The 14,969-nt window shown below is 45.1% G+C and overlaps 2 protein-coding genes across 4 annotated transcripts; both read right to left on the bottom strand.

Annotated features, from left to right (window-relative positions):
• Positions 1-63: 63 nt before the first annotated feature.
• On the bottom strand, positions 64-6,194 carry LOC129837682 (YLP motif-containing protein 1-like). Of its 2 annotated transcripts, none has more exons than XM_055904047.1 (4): positions 5,873-6,194; positions 692-3,214; positions 455-529; positions 64-259 (listed from the first exon to the last, which is right to left on the bottom strand). In XM_055904047.1, the coding sequence occupies exons 1-3, from the start codon at positions 5,933-5,935 to the stop codon at positions 473-475; spliced, it is 2,643 nt and encodes an 880-aa protein (XP_055760022.1). In that variant the 5' UTR covers positions 5,936-6,194; the 3' UTR covers positions 64-259; positions 455-472. The 2 variants fall into 2 exon arrangements, with proteins under 2 accessions (XP_055760022.1, XP_055760012.1); XM_055904037.1 differs by having other exon boundaries at positions 451-529; positions 5,873-6,193.
• Positions 6,195-7,044: 850 nt separating this feature from the next.
• Positions 7,045-14,764, bottom strand: LOC129837649 (secernin-2-like). Of its 2 annotated transcripts, XM_055903976.1 has the most exons (9): positions 14,656-14,764; positions 13,652-13,820; positions 12,910-13,091; positions 11,482-11,681; positions 10,643-10,858; positions 10,128-10,293; positions 9,489-9,669; positions 9,046-9,205; positions 7,045-8,950 (listed from the first exon to the last, which is right to left on the bottom strand). In XM_055903976.1, exons 2-8 carry the CDS (start codon positions 13,817-13,819, stop codon positions 9,050-9,052), a joined length of 1,269 nt encoding a protein of 422 aa, XP_055759951.1. In that variant the 5' UTR covers position 13,820; positions 14,656-14,764; the 3' UTR covers positions 7,045-8,950; positions 9,046-9,049. The 2 variants fall into 2 exon arrangements, with proteins under 2 accessions (XP_055759951.1, XP_055759960.1); XM_055903985.1 differs by lacking the exons at positions 7,045-8,950; positions 9,046-9,205 and having other exon boundaries at positions 9,577-9,948.
• Positions 14,765-14,969: the final 205 nt, after the last annotated feature.

Below are 14,969 nucleotides of genomic sequence, written 5' to 3'. Positions count from 1 at the left end.
TCACGTTTTCAAGAAAAGCCCCATATCGTACCCATGCTACTACATATAAATCCAATCTGAACATACACTGGAAAAAAATCTTTAATATGTAGCCTTAAAGGATGTGGCTCAAGGATAACAAATCCTTTGTTAGCATCATTACAAATCAATAAATGGATAATAGATAAGAATGTAAGCCAACTGATGTCCATAGGGTCTGGATGGGGCAGCAGCAGGTTCTATTCTAGTGGGAGATGAGCTCATGATGCCAAGTGAAGATCTGCAGAAAAGAGGAAGAGTTGAGACGAATTATATATTATAGAAAAACAGTCACTGCATAACTGACCCAAATCAAATATTCCAGGGTCATTAACTTAACAACTCAACTTTACAAATTTCACCAAAGTGGAGTAAACACGCCAGAATACGGATCCTTTGATGAAATAAATGGAGTATTTCTACTGCTATTACCTACAACAAACTGCCTTTGAGTTTATGTTGGTGTTTGTTGCGTCGATTTCCGCTTCATCTTCAGGTTGAACTCTTCAAGCTGAGAAAGGGTATACACTCGCATGTCAATAAAAATATGACTGAATGGTGAATAACATCGTAAAAAGACACAAGCAATAATGACAGTGAGAACAGCATAGAAGTAAGCCAAGGTCTATCATACCAATGATAATACTGTACTTCCAGAAGTAATTACACAAACCTTCTTCTTTAGTTTCCCCTTAATCACTTCTTCAGGCATTGTTTTTTTCTCCCCTTCAACATCGCTCTCTGCCTCCGCTTCAGAGAGGGCCCTGGGATACTTTGCAGCCAACTGAGCGGCCACTTTCGCTGCAGCTCTTGCAATCAGTCCATCTCTCTTCCCTTGGAGATCTCGATATATTCTCCTCTTTCTCAGAACCTCTTTCCTGTATTTATTACACCTTTCTTCAAACGCCTGCCTGTTTCTCGTGACTCTTGACCGTCTCATGCGGCGCTTGCTGCCTTTGGGCACCACCGTCTTAACGTAATGCAGACAGCGGGGGGGTGACGGCTCTTTCAATTGTTGGGCCTTGCTCAAGGAGATGGGGCCTGTGGTCAACACTTTCAGTGCTGGCGTCAGTACAGCCGTGCTTGTGAACTTGAGTTTGCTATCGGGCTGGGTAGATGTGACCTGGGGATTGCTAGTGGGCTGAATGTATGTAAGCTGGCGGGTGCTAGCAGGCTTGGTAGATGTGACCTGGGGGTTGCTAGTGGGCTGAATGTATGCAAGCTGCCGGGTCCCACCAGGCTGGATAGATTTGACCTGGGGGTTGCTAGCTGGCTGAATGTATGTAAGCTGGCGGGTGCTAGCGGGCTTGCTGTTTGGGAGTTGGAGGTTCATGAGCTGGAGCAGGTTGCCAGTGGACTTGGTGTTTAGCTGCTGGAGGGTGCCAGTGGGCTGGTTGTATGGGAGTGGGATATATGCTAACTGGTGGTTATTGGCAGGCTGAGCAGATGAGAGCTGGAGGTTTCTAGAAGCCTGTGTGTATGCGTATGTCTGGCTTAAGGCTGCTGTGCTATTAGAGTAATGTGGTGGGGCGCTGAGGTAGGGTGGATACCCAGGGGGGGGGTATGGGAAGGGAGGCATGGTACCAGGGGGCATGGTAAAAGGGGGCATAATACCAGGAGGCATGGTACCAGGGGGCCTAATACCAGGGGGCATGGTACCAGGGGGCCTAATACCAGGGGGCATGGTACCAGGGGGCCTAATACCAGGGGGCATGGTACCAGGAGGCCTAATACCAGGGGGCATGGTACCAGGGGGCCTAATACCAGGGGGCATAAAGCTAGGGGGCATAAGCCCAGGGGGCATAAAGCTAGGGGGCATAAGCCCAGGGGGCATAAGGCCAGGGGGATAACCCCAACCTGGAGGGAAGGCATTGGCGTAGGGTCTGCTGGTATACAGAGAGAACTGGGTGGTGGAGAAGGTTGCCATCATAGATGCATTAGGAGGATGAGAAGGGTCCTTGGAGTATGTGTTGAGCTCAGCAGAGCTTTCCTTGGACTTGTCCCTATACCAATCCATGTCGCTTTCTTCGTCCCAGTCGCCATCTCTGTCACAGTCCCTGGTACTACAGCGCCTGTTCCTGTCCCTGTTACTGGAGCGCCTATCCCTCTCTCTATGCCTGATACTAGAGCGCCTGTCCCTGTCTCTGTCGCTGCTACTAGAGCGCCTGTCCCTGCTACTAGAGCGCCTGTCCCTGCTACTAGAGCGCCTGTCCCTACTACTAGAGCGTCTGTCCCCGTCTCTGTCCCTGGCACTAGAGCGCCTGTCCCTGTCCCTGGCACTAGAGCGCCTGTCCCTGTCTCTGTCCCTGGTACTAGAGCGCCTGTCCTCGTCTCTGTCCCTGGCACTAGAGCGCCTGTCCTCGTCTCTGTCCCTGGCACCAGAGCGCCTGCCCCTGGTACCAGAGTGTCTGTCCCTCTCGCTGTCCCTGGTATCAGAGTGCCAATCTCTCTCGCTGTCCCTGGTGCTAGAGCGCCTGTCCCTGTTGCTGTCCCTGGTACCAGAGTGTCTGGAACCAGAGTGTCTGTCCCTGGTACTAGAGCGCCTGTCCCTGGGACCAGAGTGCCTGTCTCTGGTATTAGAGCGCCTGTCCCTATCTCTCTCAGATTTGTCCCCGTCTCTCTCTCGGTCTCGCTCAGAACTGTCCCAGTCTCTCTCTTGGTCTCTTTCTCCGTTTCTCTTAGATCCGTCCCTCTCCGTGTCCTCGTCTCGTTCTCTATCCCAGTCTCTAGTTCTAGAGTGCCTGTCTGATGTCAAGGGACTCCTCTCCTGGTCTCTCTTCATCCCGTACAGCCTCTCCTTGGTCCGGTCTGACAGTCGGCCCAACTCCTCCACCCCCAGGTCTAGCCCGATGGACTCCAGCAGGCTCTGGAGCTGGCCGTGTGGGAGATCCGGCCTCCTTTCTCCACGAATGTGTGAGTGACTGTGGTCCTGTGGCAGAGCTCTACTGTGGGGCCCCGAGCAATCCTGAGAGCTCTGAGCTGGGGCCCCCTTATACTCACTCCCGTAGGTAGTCTTGGGATGGCCCTCCTGCATAGGGGGTAACTCATTCACGTTGTTGACAATCTTTGAGAGCTTGGTGATGTCCACCCCTTTGTTGAGGACATTGAGGAAGCGCTGGAAGCCTGTGGCTGCTGTGTCCTGCTCCTGTGTCCTGAATGAGTAAATGGTGGATTCGTGTTGTTTATCCTCAGGGTCCTAACAGGAGACATGAGAGAATATCAATGGATAACCATCCACTAAGACAGCTGCTTGCTCTATACCTTAAAAATGGATGAAGGTTGCCAAGATTCATACCAGTTATATGAGTGCTGCAAAGACAGACATAGGCAAAGTACAGTTGGCCCAGAACAGAGTAGCATGTCTGGCCCTTAAATGTACACGGAGGGCTAACATCCACAACAGTATGTCAGTCTCTCCTGGCTCAAAGTAGTCCATCTATTTTCTCTAGTTTAATCATCATTTTGACAGTAACACTCAAAAACATAATTTATATTAACGTTTTTAATTTCCATATGTAAGCTAAGTGTGTGTTTCTTGGGCTTTAGGAATGTGAACGAAAAAGTGCCTCAGGCCTTGAAGAAAATGTAAAAAACAAATCACTGATTGAGGGGATATCGGTGAACAAATGCCGTGGTCAAGGCTACGACCGCGCCAGTGTAATGAGTGGAGCTTACTCGTGTGTTCAAATGCGCATATCAGACCGAGAACCTAATGCTTCGAAGTTAGTTCTTTATGAATTTTAGTTTAGAAAACGATCTCTCCGCAGAAGCGACTGTTACAGGATTGTAAAAACAGCTTGATTGCCATAGCAACATCCGGGAAACTGGTCAGAAGTGAGTTGTGCTTCAAATACAGCAGTTCTGCAACCCCTTTAATTGTGCCTCTCATTCTCCTTAATTGCCGGCTTCAACACATTACGGAAAGAAATTAACATATAGGAAGATCTAGGGACAGGTCGTCTGGATACTGGACAGACAATACATTTGCAGGTGCAAACACAGATTATCATATTTGGCGGACAACCGTTCTTGAGGCTTGAACAAAAAAAGCGGTTTGCGATTTCGTTCAAACTGGTGAACCGGTGTTTGAGTTGTGTGGTTGCAAATATGAACAGTCCCTTATCTCAGGTATATCTTGGCATGTATTATTCAAGAATACGTTTACATTTTGTGCAGCGCAATGGACATAGGCCTATAATGCACCATGTCTCAGGAAAGACTGTCTGGGTTGGCAATACTCCTTTTAGAAAACAGTCGGTCCGCAACCTGGATCTACAGGCCGCGGTGAAAAGATTTGCACCTTGAATATTGCAGCCCATTTGTGTAGGCTATTAGCCAGTCAAAACCCGAGTTCAACAATAAATAGTGGCTGATTTTACCCTCAAGCCAAGTACTTTTTTCCAGTTTTTATTTTATTTTAATTAGACAAGTCAGTTAAGAACAAAATATTATTTACAATGACGGCCTACCCCGGCCAAACCCTCCCCTAACCTGGACAGCGCTGGGCCAATTGTGCGCCACCCTATGGGACTCCCGATCACTGCCGGTTGTGATACAGCCCGAGATCAAACCAGGATCTGTTGTTTCGCCTCTAGCACTGAGATGCAGTGCCTTAGACCACTGCGCCACTTGGGAGAACACTTATTAGGCTATTTGATGTGTAATTTTGATAAAAAGCAGCTAAATACAGTACATAGCTATAGAATGTACACTGAAACAATGAAACAATCCCTAGTAAACTAGTGTTTTGAGGGTGGACTGACTATTAGTTGGCATTAATAGACTGGTTTTACTCACAACAACTTTCTATCCACGCTAGGAGCTAGCACGAGGACGGCTCATGTCATGCAGCCTATACAGGACAGTTGTATATTATAAACAATCCATTGGTAGCTGATTAGTATGATGTTGCGCACAAACATTATTTTACCATCTGCAATGTTTGAATTTCCAACTTTAATTACTGAACAAGTAATTACATTATTGCCACCTGTCAGCAGTCTAAAAATGGCAGCATTGAGACAACATGTATAGCTTCGTGAAATGTTAGGCCTAACATGAGAAAAAGACTACAAAATAGGCCTACCAATAAACATTTATCCATTTGCCACAGCAAAGCTAAAGATGCCCTCGCAATTTCAGCACCATGGACAGCCATCGGTTTATTTTACACCGGTGGTATGACGTTTTATTTTTGTGTTCCCCGGGGAGAGTAGCTGCTGCCTTGACAACAGCTAACGGGGCGCCTAATAAAATAAAATACTAACCTTGGGTTTGTAGTAGTAGATGTAGAAAATAGTAAGTGAGAGAGTTAGCTGTGTGTGAGTTTTGTGTGTCGGGAAATACATGGAGGAAACTCATACCTACACTCTGTTCTCTGTTCTGTATGTCGACTGCCAGCGCATGGAACAGAAGAATCCACTTGGCAAACCACACTATTTTCCAAACTTGCAAAATGTACAATATATGCATCTTCAAAATAAAACCTGAAGTTTGGTAATTGAGAGAATTGGTAAGGAATGCTTGGATGTGGATGTGCATGTGGTAGGTCAGACAGAGTTTAGTTGGTTGTCATACCCGTTACATTGAATTAAACTTGTAAAAACATTATATAAAATAAAGAAAATCCAGTCCACATATTTTAGAAGCAGATCAGAGTTTCCTGGCAACTAGCTAGTTTATGTCAAATTAGCTAACGTTAGCTAATGTCATTTTCAGAGCAGGCTGGCTATGTAAACATAAGTACGCCAGTCAGGATGGACCGGCAAATGAATTAAATCACCAAATGTAAATAGTCACATTGCACATACTTCTGGAAATGCATGTGCAAGAACTGACAAAAATTATTATTTACCTTCTCGTTTTTCCTCCTGGTAGCATCTCGCAGGTCTTCATCATATGTTGTGTGTCGTCTCATTCTGGATTTTGAGGGTTAAAAAAATTTGATCGCCCTGCAACTGAGCTCTTTGACTTGAAAACAGAGCTCTTTGACTTGAAAACAAAATTGTAGTATTATAGTAGAAATAAAAAGGTTTATAAACTGTGGTTTCACAGTTAGTTAGCTTTCCCAGTCATACCTCTCCAGCGGGGTTGGGAGAAAGCGGATGTTTCCGGTTTTCACGGATACAGTATTTTCAGCCTAACTTCCGTTTCCACTGAAAAACAGATGTGGAGACTCTGTAAGGTCAGAGACAAAGAGGCAAGACTTGATTTTACTCCGCCCAAAATCTGGCAATGACAATAAGCCCAGGAAGTGAGGAATTTTTGTATTGAGGTCAATGAGAGCGTGTCGAATTTGGTCAACAAAAAAATGTTATTCTAATTTGCTACTTCAGGCCTATTTGATCGATTAGAAGTTCCGTAATGGCTAGATGTATGCGAATGCACCAATATAAGTGGATGCACGTGGCATTTCGGCAATTAAAAACAGAAAGATTTTATATCAGAGTTGTGCCATAGAGATAGATAGAGGCCACATCATGGATATAACCTGTTTTAGCATGGACATTGAAATTGAGGGCTTCCACTATTTTAAAGTAGTCAACTGGGTGGGTATTCTAATGAGTTGGAAGAAATCAGACAACGAAAAATAAAATTGGCCAAAACAAAAATAGCACAGATAAAGAAGTCTTCTATCAATCTCTATGGGTGTTGTTCAAACGCGTATCTGCCCTCACATTGGCTGAATGGTCCCACCTGATCTCGCCGCCTCAAACCTGTCTTCAATCTTTGAGGACATGTATTTCCATTGTTAGAGCGATCACTTCAAGATCTTGTCAATATAATAGACAATCTTTGGTTAAGTGACTTCTGAAGCTGTGAGCTAGGATATTTTATAGAATTGGAAGTGCAACACTTCCACCAACAGCACGGAGTTAGAATTTCCCAAACTTGAACAAAACTGTACATTTATTGAATTCTTTACTTAACTTTACTAAATACGTCAGTACATACTGAATTACTGAATTGAATATCGCAAGTGTTTGTTTTAAACTACAGTGTTAATAAATACAGGACACATCAGCAGACAGAGCTAAAATTGTATTAGTTAATTCTCATGGGGCAGTCAGTCAACTAACCCCCATTCACTTGTAACAATGAATAGCACATTTTACAAATAGTGTACTTACAGTAGGTGTTTTAATGTGAAACAGATCTACACATAGTCACATACATACAGTACCAGTAAAGTTTGGAACACCTACTCATTCAAGGGTTTTTCTTTATTTTCACTATTTTGTAGAATAATAGTGAAGACATCAAAACTATGAAATAACACATATGGAATCATGTAGTTACCAAAAAAAGTGTTAAACAAATCTCAATATATTTGATATTTGATATTCTTCAAAGTAGCCACCCTTTGCCTTGATGACAGCTTTGCACACTCTTGGCATTCTCTCAACCAGCTTCATGAGGTAGTCACCTGGAATGTATTTCAATTAACAGGTGTGCCTTGTTAAATGTTAATTTATAGAATTTCTTTCCTTCTTAATGCATTTGAGCCAATCGGTTGTGTTGTGACAAAGTAGGGGTGGTATACAGAAGATAGCCCTATTTGGTAAAAGACCCAAGTCCATATTATGGCAAGAACAGCTCAAATAAGCAAAGACAAAATGACAGTCCATCATTACTGGTCAGTCCACCCAGAAACATTTCAAGAACTTTGAAAGTTTCTTCAAGTGCAGTCTCAAAAACCTTCAAGCGCTATGATGCAACTGGCTCTCATGAGGACCGCCACAGGAAAGGAAGACCCACAGTTACATCTGCTGCAGAGGATAAGTTCATTAGAGTTAATTGCACCTCAGATTGCAGACCAAATAAAAGCTTCAGAGTTCAAGTAAGACACATCTCAACATCGCCTGTTCAGAGGAGACTGCGTGAATCAGGCCTTCATGGTCAAATTGCTGCAAAGAAACCGGTGGAAATCTGTCATTTGGTCTAATGAGTCCAAATGTGAGATTTTTGGTTCCACCCGCTGTGTCTTTGTGAGAAGTGTAGGTGAACGGATATTCTCCGCATGTGTGGTTCTCACCGTGTAGCATGGAGGAGGTGGTGTGATGGTGTGGGGGTTCTCTGCTGGTGACACTGTCAGTGATTTATTTAGAATTGAAGGCACACTTAACCAGCATGGCTACCACAGCATTCTGCAGCGATACGCCATCCCATCTTGTTTGCGCTTAGTGGGACTATCATTTGTTTTTCAACAGGACAATGACCCAACACACCTCCAGGCTGTGTAAGGGCTATTTTACCAAGAAGGAGAGTGATGGAGTGCTGCATTAGATGACCTGGCCTCCACAATCACCTGACCTCAACTCAATTGAGATGGTTTGGGATGAGTTGGACTGCAGAGTGAAGGAAAAGCAGCCAACAAGGGCTCAGCATATGTGGGAACTCCTTCAAGACTGTTGGAAAAGCATTCCAGGTGAAGCTTGTTGAGAGAATGCCAGGAGTGTGCAAAGCTGTCATCAAGGCAAAGGCTGGATCCTTTGAAGAATATCAAATATAAAATATATTTTGATTTGTTTAACACTTTGTTGGTTACTACATGATTCCATGTGTGTTATTTCATAGTTTTGACGTCTTCACTACTATTCTACAATGTAGAAAATAGTAAAATAAGAAAAACCCTTGAATGTGTAGGTGTGTCCAAACTTTTGACTGGTAATGTACACTCCTGTAGTGGTCTATCACATACTCACTAATGTGGGGCGAGCATTGCTCCCTAAAGGGATACAAATGATAATGTTGCTCCAATCCCATGGAACGTTAAGACATTTATATTCTGTGTTAATGATGGATGGAATGGCATCAGGGAGTTCGTAAGCGTGAGACTGGAGGGAGCCAATCTAACAGGAGCACAGGATGTAACAGTCCCAGGGCCATCTCCTGCCGATCTGCAAGCACTAGCAATCTCCACATGAGGGCGCTGTAACAGAGAGAAATTGGAGGCATTGGCGTAATGAGAAGGTCACTGTACTTCACACACACACACATACATACACACACACACACACACCTTACCTCCTCACTGGTAGAACTTCAGCTCCGTGTCCACACAGTCAAAGAACAGGTCCCCCAGTTCCTCATCTGCTGGTATTTCTCCACTGAGCAGGGCTGATATGTCCGTCAGACACTGGCCCTCCAACATCCTCAATGTCTCCGTCAGAGCATTCCCTGCGTCCTGAGGGACAGAAACACACACACACGCGCAAAAATACACACATGAATGCCCCCCCACACACAAGCACGTGCACAAGCAGAGAAGACCTGACAAACAGCAATTTGTGAAGTTTATAGGGAATTATAAAAAGTTCAAAGTCGGTGATGTACGTAACACAATATCCATCAGTCCATACCCACACTCATCAATGTAAAAAAATATATATATATTTGTAAAAATACTCTATGAAAGTGTAGCCTATTACATTCGACCCATATTTCATTATAACCCCTTCTACACGTACCGGGTTGGTCTCCATAGTCTGCAGGGCCCCCTCATGGGCCTTGTACAGGTCGTGCCTGCGGTCCACTTGGCTCTGGAAGCGCGGCTGCTTCCTGACCGGGTCGTCTGGGCCGTACTGTGGGGAGATCACCCTCGACACTGGGGTCACAGACTCAGAGAAGATAAAAGGCTTGAAAACAGACCTGGCAGGACGGAGGACAGCCCCGTAGGAGGAGGAGGGGAGAGGGTAAGGACCAAATGAAACACACAGACACAGAGAAACTCCTATCAAGAAGCAGTTTTGCCAAAGGGGGAAATGATGAAGATGAAAAAGAGCGATACAGAGATAAATGGCAAAGAGCGTATCTGAATCTTAAGAAGAACTTCCAGATAGCCTGAGGGGTTCCTGGGCCTGGTTCCAAACCAATCCCTTGCCACTTCTCCTACACCCTTGTTGAGTCCCTCTTGCCAATCTGAAAGAACTGGAAAGGTATCAGCAAAATAGCAACATTACCACATAGCTCTCTGGTAAGCTAGGAGGAGTTTCCTAAACATTTCTCACACACTTATCCAGCTCATTTAGATTAAACACAAGGAGTAGACAACAATGGGGTTAGGGTCAGAGTGATTAGTTCGGGACCAGGCCGGTGAGGTGACGCACCTGGAGGGGTCGGGGGTGGCAGTGAGGAAGTGGATGCACGGCAGGCTGGGGTCGCGGGGCAGGATGGACACCATGCTGCCAGTGGTGCGGAACCCCCCAGAGTCCATGCAGATCCCACTGGGCTTGTCCCTCAGGATGGACATCATCACCTCGGCCGTCACAGAACCTGGGGAACCCAGAAAATGCATCGGCTGAGTAGGTTACTATTAGTCATCTATTTTTATGGGAAAGCCGACCGGAGAGGAAATGGCAGGAGACATGAAATGGCAGGAGACAGGAAATGGCAGGAGACAGGAAATTACATAGCTAGTTACATGTAACGTACTTTCTATGGTAAGAGGGGATACCAGGCCTTTATTACATGTAATAAAAATAGCTGTATAAGCAATACGACAACCAAACCACCCATGTATAGTGTTGTTAATAGAGTCTGCTTTAACATAATTTCGGGAGTTTTTACAGTTATAAGAAATTGAATTAGATTAGAAAAGAATAGAAAGAATAGTCTCCCTCACCATCATGCTGTTGGAGGAGCTGTGTGCCCCCACTGTAGCGCTTCTTGGCCAGTTCCATCCTGGCGGGGGGGTTTTCAGACTTGAACACCTCGTTGAAGCAGAACTCTCCCTCGCCGCTCCACCAACCCTGGGCCTGGGCCACACTCCGCAGCTCTGGGTGCTCAGCCGAGATATCCGTCCCGATGGTCAGCGCATTGGAGATGTTCTTCACCCCCTCTGTGGGAAGCAAAGACAGGTGGGGGGTGCATAGTTGTACGCTGCTGGTAGAAGTTGCTCAGATACGCTGCTGGTAGAAGTTGCACAGATATACACAGCTTACCCTCCCACTATCCTAACCATAAGGGTAAAACCACAAAAATAATCTCCTGTGGGCAGATTTTGCTTGTAGACTGAAGAATCTGCAGAGACTGAATGGGATGTATGAGATAAGGAGCAGCATTATTTCCGGTTTTGTGGTTTTCGTCACTGGTTATTTGCACATATCATGATTGGGTGAAGGCAGTGCTAAAACTGCTTTGGTTGTAGGGGGTGGGGGGGGGGGCTTTGGCTGAGAGATTTCTTTATGCGAGTGTGGAGACTTCATATTTGCCGCTCTCAATTTCTAACACGGACTGTGTGAACAAAGAAATTAATCACTCAGCTGACCAAGTTACGTGAGATTTGACTTCTTAACAGAGATTACCCCAAAACTAAACTCTGATTCAAAACGTATGTCCACACTACAGCTCCAGTGATGTTAGAGCAATTTCCTCACCATGTAACTTCCTGTGCCACCCTCAGTTTCCCCCCCAAAGTCCATTCACACTACAGCTCCTACGGTGTTACAACAGTTTCCTCACCTGTGACTTTCTGTGCCACCCAGAGCTTGCCGGCAGTCTCCAGGACCCAGGCCTCGTTGCGGTCCACCAGGAGGAAGGAGTTGTGGTAGCTGAAGGGCGCCGGGTCCTCCCTGCATGGCCCCCCCTGGCCGTGCTGCTCCAGCAGACCAGTGATCACACTCACCGCCCCCCAGGCACTGTCCGCACGCTCAAGCCCCAAGCTGTCAAGCAATAGAATAGAGTAGAGTAGTAGTAGAGTAGAGTAGAGCAGTAGAGTAGAGTAGAGCAGAGCAGTAGAGAGGAGTAGAGTAGAATAGAGTAGAGTAGAATACCGGTAGAATAGAACAGTGTTTCCCAACCCTGGTCCTCGAGTACCCCCAACAGTACACATGTTTTGTTGTAGCTCTTGACAAACACACCTCATTCAGCTCATTGAGGGCTTGATGATTAGTTGACAAGTTGAATCAGGTGTGCTTGTCCAGGGTTACAATAAAAATGTGTACTGTTGGTGGTACTCGAGGACCAGGGTTGGGAAACTGGAATAGAATAGTGGTAGAATAGAATAGATCATGAGTAGAATAGAATCAAATAGAACATTCTGTCTTATATTATTCCACGGACACCAAACATACACACAGCTGCGAGGCTGGTAGCAGTATAGGGTCAGCCACAGAGCAGCATGGGGTCAACCACAGAGCAGCATGGGGTCAGCCACAGAGCAGCATCGGGTCAGCCACAGAGCAGCAACCCCTGGAGTAGGTTAGTCCTGCTGCTGCTATATCACTGCAGTCAGTGGTACAACAGGACCAACCTGTGGCTGCCATTGCCAACTGCTAACTGTTAAAATGATTTGTTCAGCGTTACACTTCAATACGCTCCATGGTGCGTGCGGGTTATAAAATCCTTTAAATGTTATGCTTATGACAATGTAAAGTCAGCTTTATGACATAAGTGAAAACACACTTGGGCCAGATTCAATCAAAACTCCTATAGAAATGTTTCGGCAGTAGGGCCTATCTTTGTTTACACGACTAGTCCCTACGCACACATGTAACTATTAACCTGTGATGAAGGGAGTCTACCTTGTACATTTACAGTAGCCCATCTGCTACTGCATAGCCCTATATTGCTTTTCTGTCTACGGGCTGACTAAGTATATCTACTTTTCAACAAATTTACCAATTACATCAATGCCTTGATTATTCACATTGATTCTCAAAGGGTAGTTCTACCCTATCATTCCTGGTCCTGGGATCCAATGTTGTCTGAAATAGCCCGGCAAGTCAGACCGCTCGGTCAGGAACCTGGAACCTGACCAAACAGCCAGCCAGCCCAGCCAGCTCGTCTCTCTATCTTTCGGATCAGGAGGTGATTCTGAAGTTAGGATTCACTTGGCCCCCAAAACAACACTACTGTTTGGTATGCTGGCCTACGGTTAGGCGGGCTTACCGGACCAGGTCCATTCCTAGCAGGGCTTCCCCTGGATCGATAGCTTCGCGGGTCCACACAGCCTCGTTCCCGATGCAGACCCCCTTGTCGTTGGCCCCCATCTCGGCCCCCCACAGCCAGGAAGGCCGGCTGAGGACCACAGCATGGGTGTGTTCTGTTTGGGGGATCTGAATGTACGTGCACTGCAGGAGGAGAGATGGAGACTTACATTGTTGTTCAATTCTCTTTTTTTTTTATTGTAACATCAAATCTACTGGCAAACAATACCAACACATACTCGGCCAATACCTTAAGCCTGTCGTATAAACCGTTGATAACATAAAGGCGTGAAAATACATATAAATGATAGTCTATCATTCAAACTTTAAACTTTGAGAATAGTAAATTAGAAAACGTTGATTGTGTATACCTAGGTGGGGTATTTTAGAGGTTTGATAACCCTTCTCCGTTATATTGCCAAGACTGACTGCTCACCAGTGAAAACAACTCTAATCCAATTAGTGATGTTGGTCACAGAGCAAAACACCTGTTGTGACCATTTTTAACATAACTCTTGACTACAGGCCTACATACAATGTTCAGAGGGCAGATGGATTTGAGTTCTTTAACCATGCTTCATCCAGGCTTAATCTCATTGAGATCAAATCTATTTTTCAAGAGAGCCCCGATCCAAGATGGCAGCAGGCTTGTAATTTGCAGCAGGGTCAATCTATGGGGAGAAGTGAAGCTAGGCCTAGCTTACCTCCAGCATGGTCCCAGATGGGTGACTGGTTGCCGGGTAGTAAAGAACCTCCTGTACCTCATCTCTAGGACGGTCTGAGTTCTTCCCAAAAATCACGTGATCATCTTGCGAGCCGGGGGGCAAGGACACAAAGCAGTCACACGAGAGGGGTGGCTCAGGCTCTGCCATTCTGCATGAACAAGAGGACAAACAAACACCATAAATATATTACCAGGAAATAAACTGATATCATATCGGAGGCCAGGAGTTTTTCCTGGTCAGATCAAATTATCAGGAAAAAGTCCTAGCCTTAGTCATACATTGGTAAAATCAGGAATACTCATAGTTAGGTTGGTCAATAGATTGTAGAAGCGTTTAAGCAAACTCAATAATATACACATACTGTGTACCACTGTCACTATTCACTATCAATTAGTCATGTTTTTACAGTTTTTCCATTTAATTTCCCACTCTTGACTATTGTAAATAGCCTAAGAAACCTATAGAATGGGCACACGTGACAAAAGGCATCCATCCCTGTAAAGATGCAGTATCTTTAGGGAGGTCTCAGGTCTAATATGTTCTTCCTGTCAACTAGTGCATTGCCCATCCGTTCTCAAACAGAGCGATAAGGAGGCAGTCTTGTGCACGGCACTTCTCGGTAATCTTTACAAATCCGAATGGTCCTTGCCGTCTCCTTCTTATCAACATAGCTATTTAGTAACGCTGTCCTATTATAAAATTCGGAAACATTTTAACCAATGTGATCGAAGTCTTGTGGAGACATTATAGCCTAAAATGGGCTTTAGTCAAACATGTATTTAAAATAGGGCCTATATAAACGGTAACGTTAGCGATGTGCCCTTGCTGTCCCTTCCCGGTTTCAGGAGATATCACGCTAAAATGCACAAATAAACGACTGTCATTTCCCTCCAATCCAAGGGTTGGCTGTCATTATAATCTGTTGAGCAATAGGGCTACTGTAGCTACTGATATGTTGCAAATTCCTACAGGAAAATTGTTACCTTTTTAATCGCAAAACCAGACGCGGTAGCAAAGAGACGACAGGTTGTAGTGGGGCTACCGTACCACGTGATCATATCCAAAGGTTGTATTTAAAGGTCTAGTCTCGTTGATTACTTGCTGCAAATACATAACAGAAAAACAAGTGTATAGCCCTTTTCAACAATTAGCCAACAAATGTTGGTGTAACAAGCGCACACATAAATTGTTCCAAATAAAGTAATTGGGAACATTTCCGCATGATTCAAGAATACATCATCACAACTTTTTAAATTTGAGTCCTCTATAATCTATTATCAAATAGATAATTGAATTG

This window comes from Salvelinus fontinalis, chromosome 3, assembly GCF_029448725.1.
Source record: "Salvelinus fontinalis isolate EN_2023a chromosome 3, ASM2944872v1, whole genome shotgun sequence".
NCBI classification, from domain to species: Eukaryota; Metazoa; Chordata; class Actinopteri; order Salmoniformes; family Salmonidae; genus Salvelinus; species Salvelinus fontinalis.
Note: the sequence above shows the minus strand (reverse complement) of the source record. Positions and strands in the feature narration are given on the sequence as shown.

Coding starts and splice junctions, on each gene's coding strand:
- LOC129837682 (XM_055904047.1), bottom strand. CDS start 5,935: ATGAGACGACACACAACATATGATGAAGACCTGCGAGATGCTACCAGG. Junction 3,215..5,872: donor CCAGGAGGAAAAACGAGAAG/GTAAATAATAAT, acceptor GTCTCCTGTTAG/GACCCTGAGGATAAACAACA. Junction 530..691: donor AGGGGAAACTAAAGAAGAAG/GTTTGTGTAATT, acceptor ACCCTTTCTCAG/CTTGAAGAGTTCAACCTGAA.
- LOC129837649 (XM_055903976.1), bottom strand. CDS start 13,819: ATGGCAGAGCCTGAGCCACCCCTCTCGTGTGACTGCTTTGTGTCCTTG. Junction 13,092..13,651: donor CATCTGGGACCATGCTGGAG/GTAAGCTAGGCC, acceptor CTCCTCCTGCAG/TGCACGTACATTCAGATCCC. Junction 10,294..10,642: donor GCTCCTCCAACAGCATGATG/GTGAGGGAGACT, acceptor TGGGTTCCCCAG/GTTCTGTGACGGCCGAGGTG.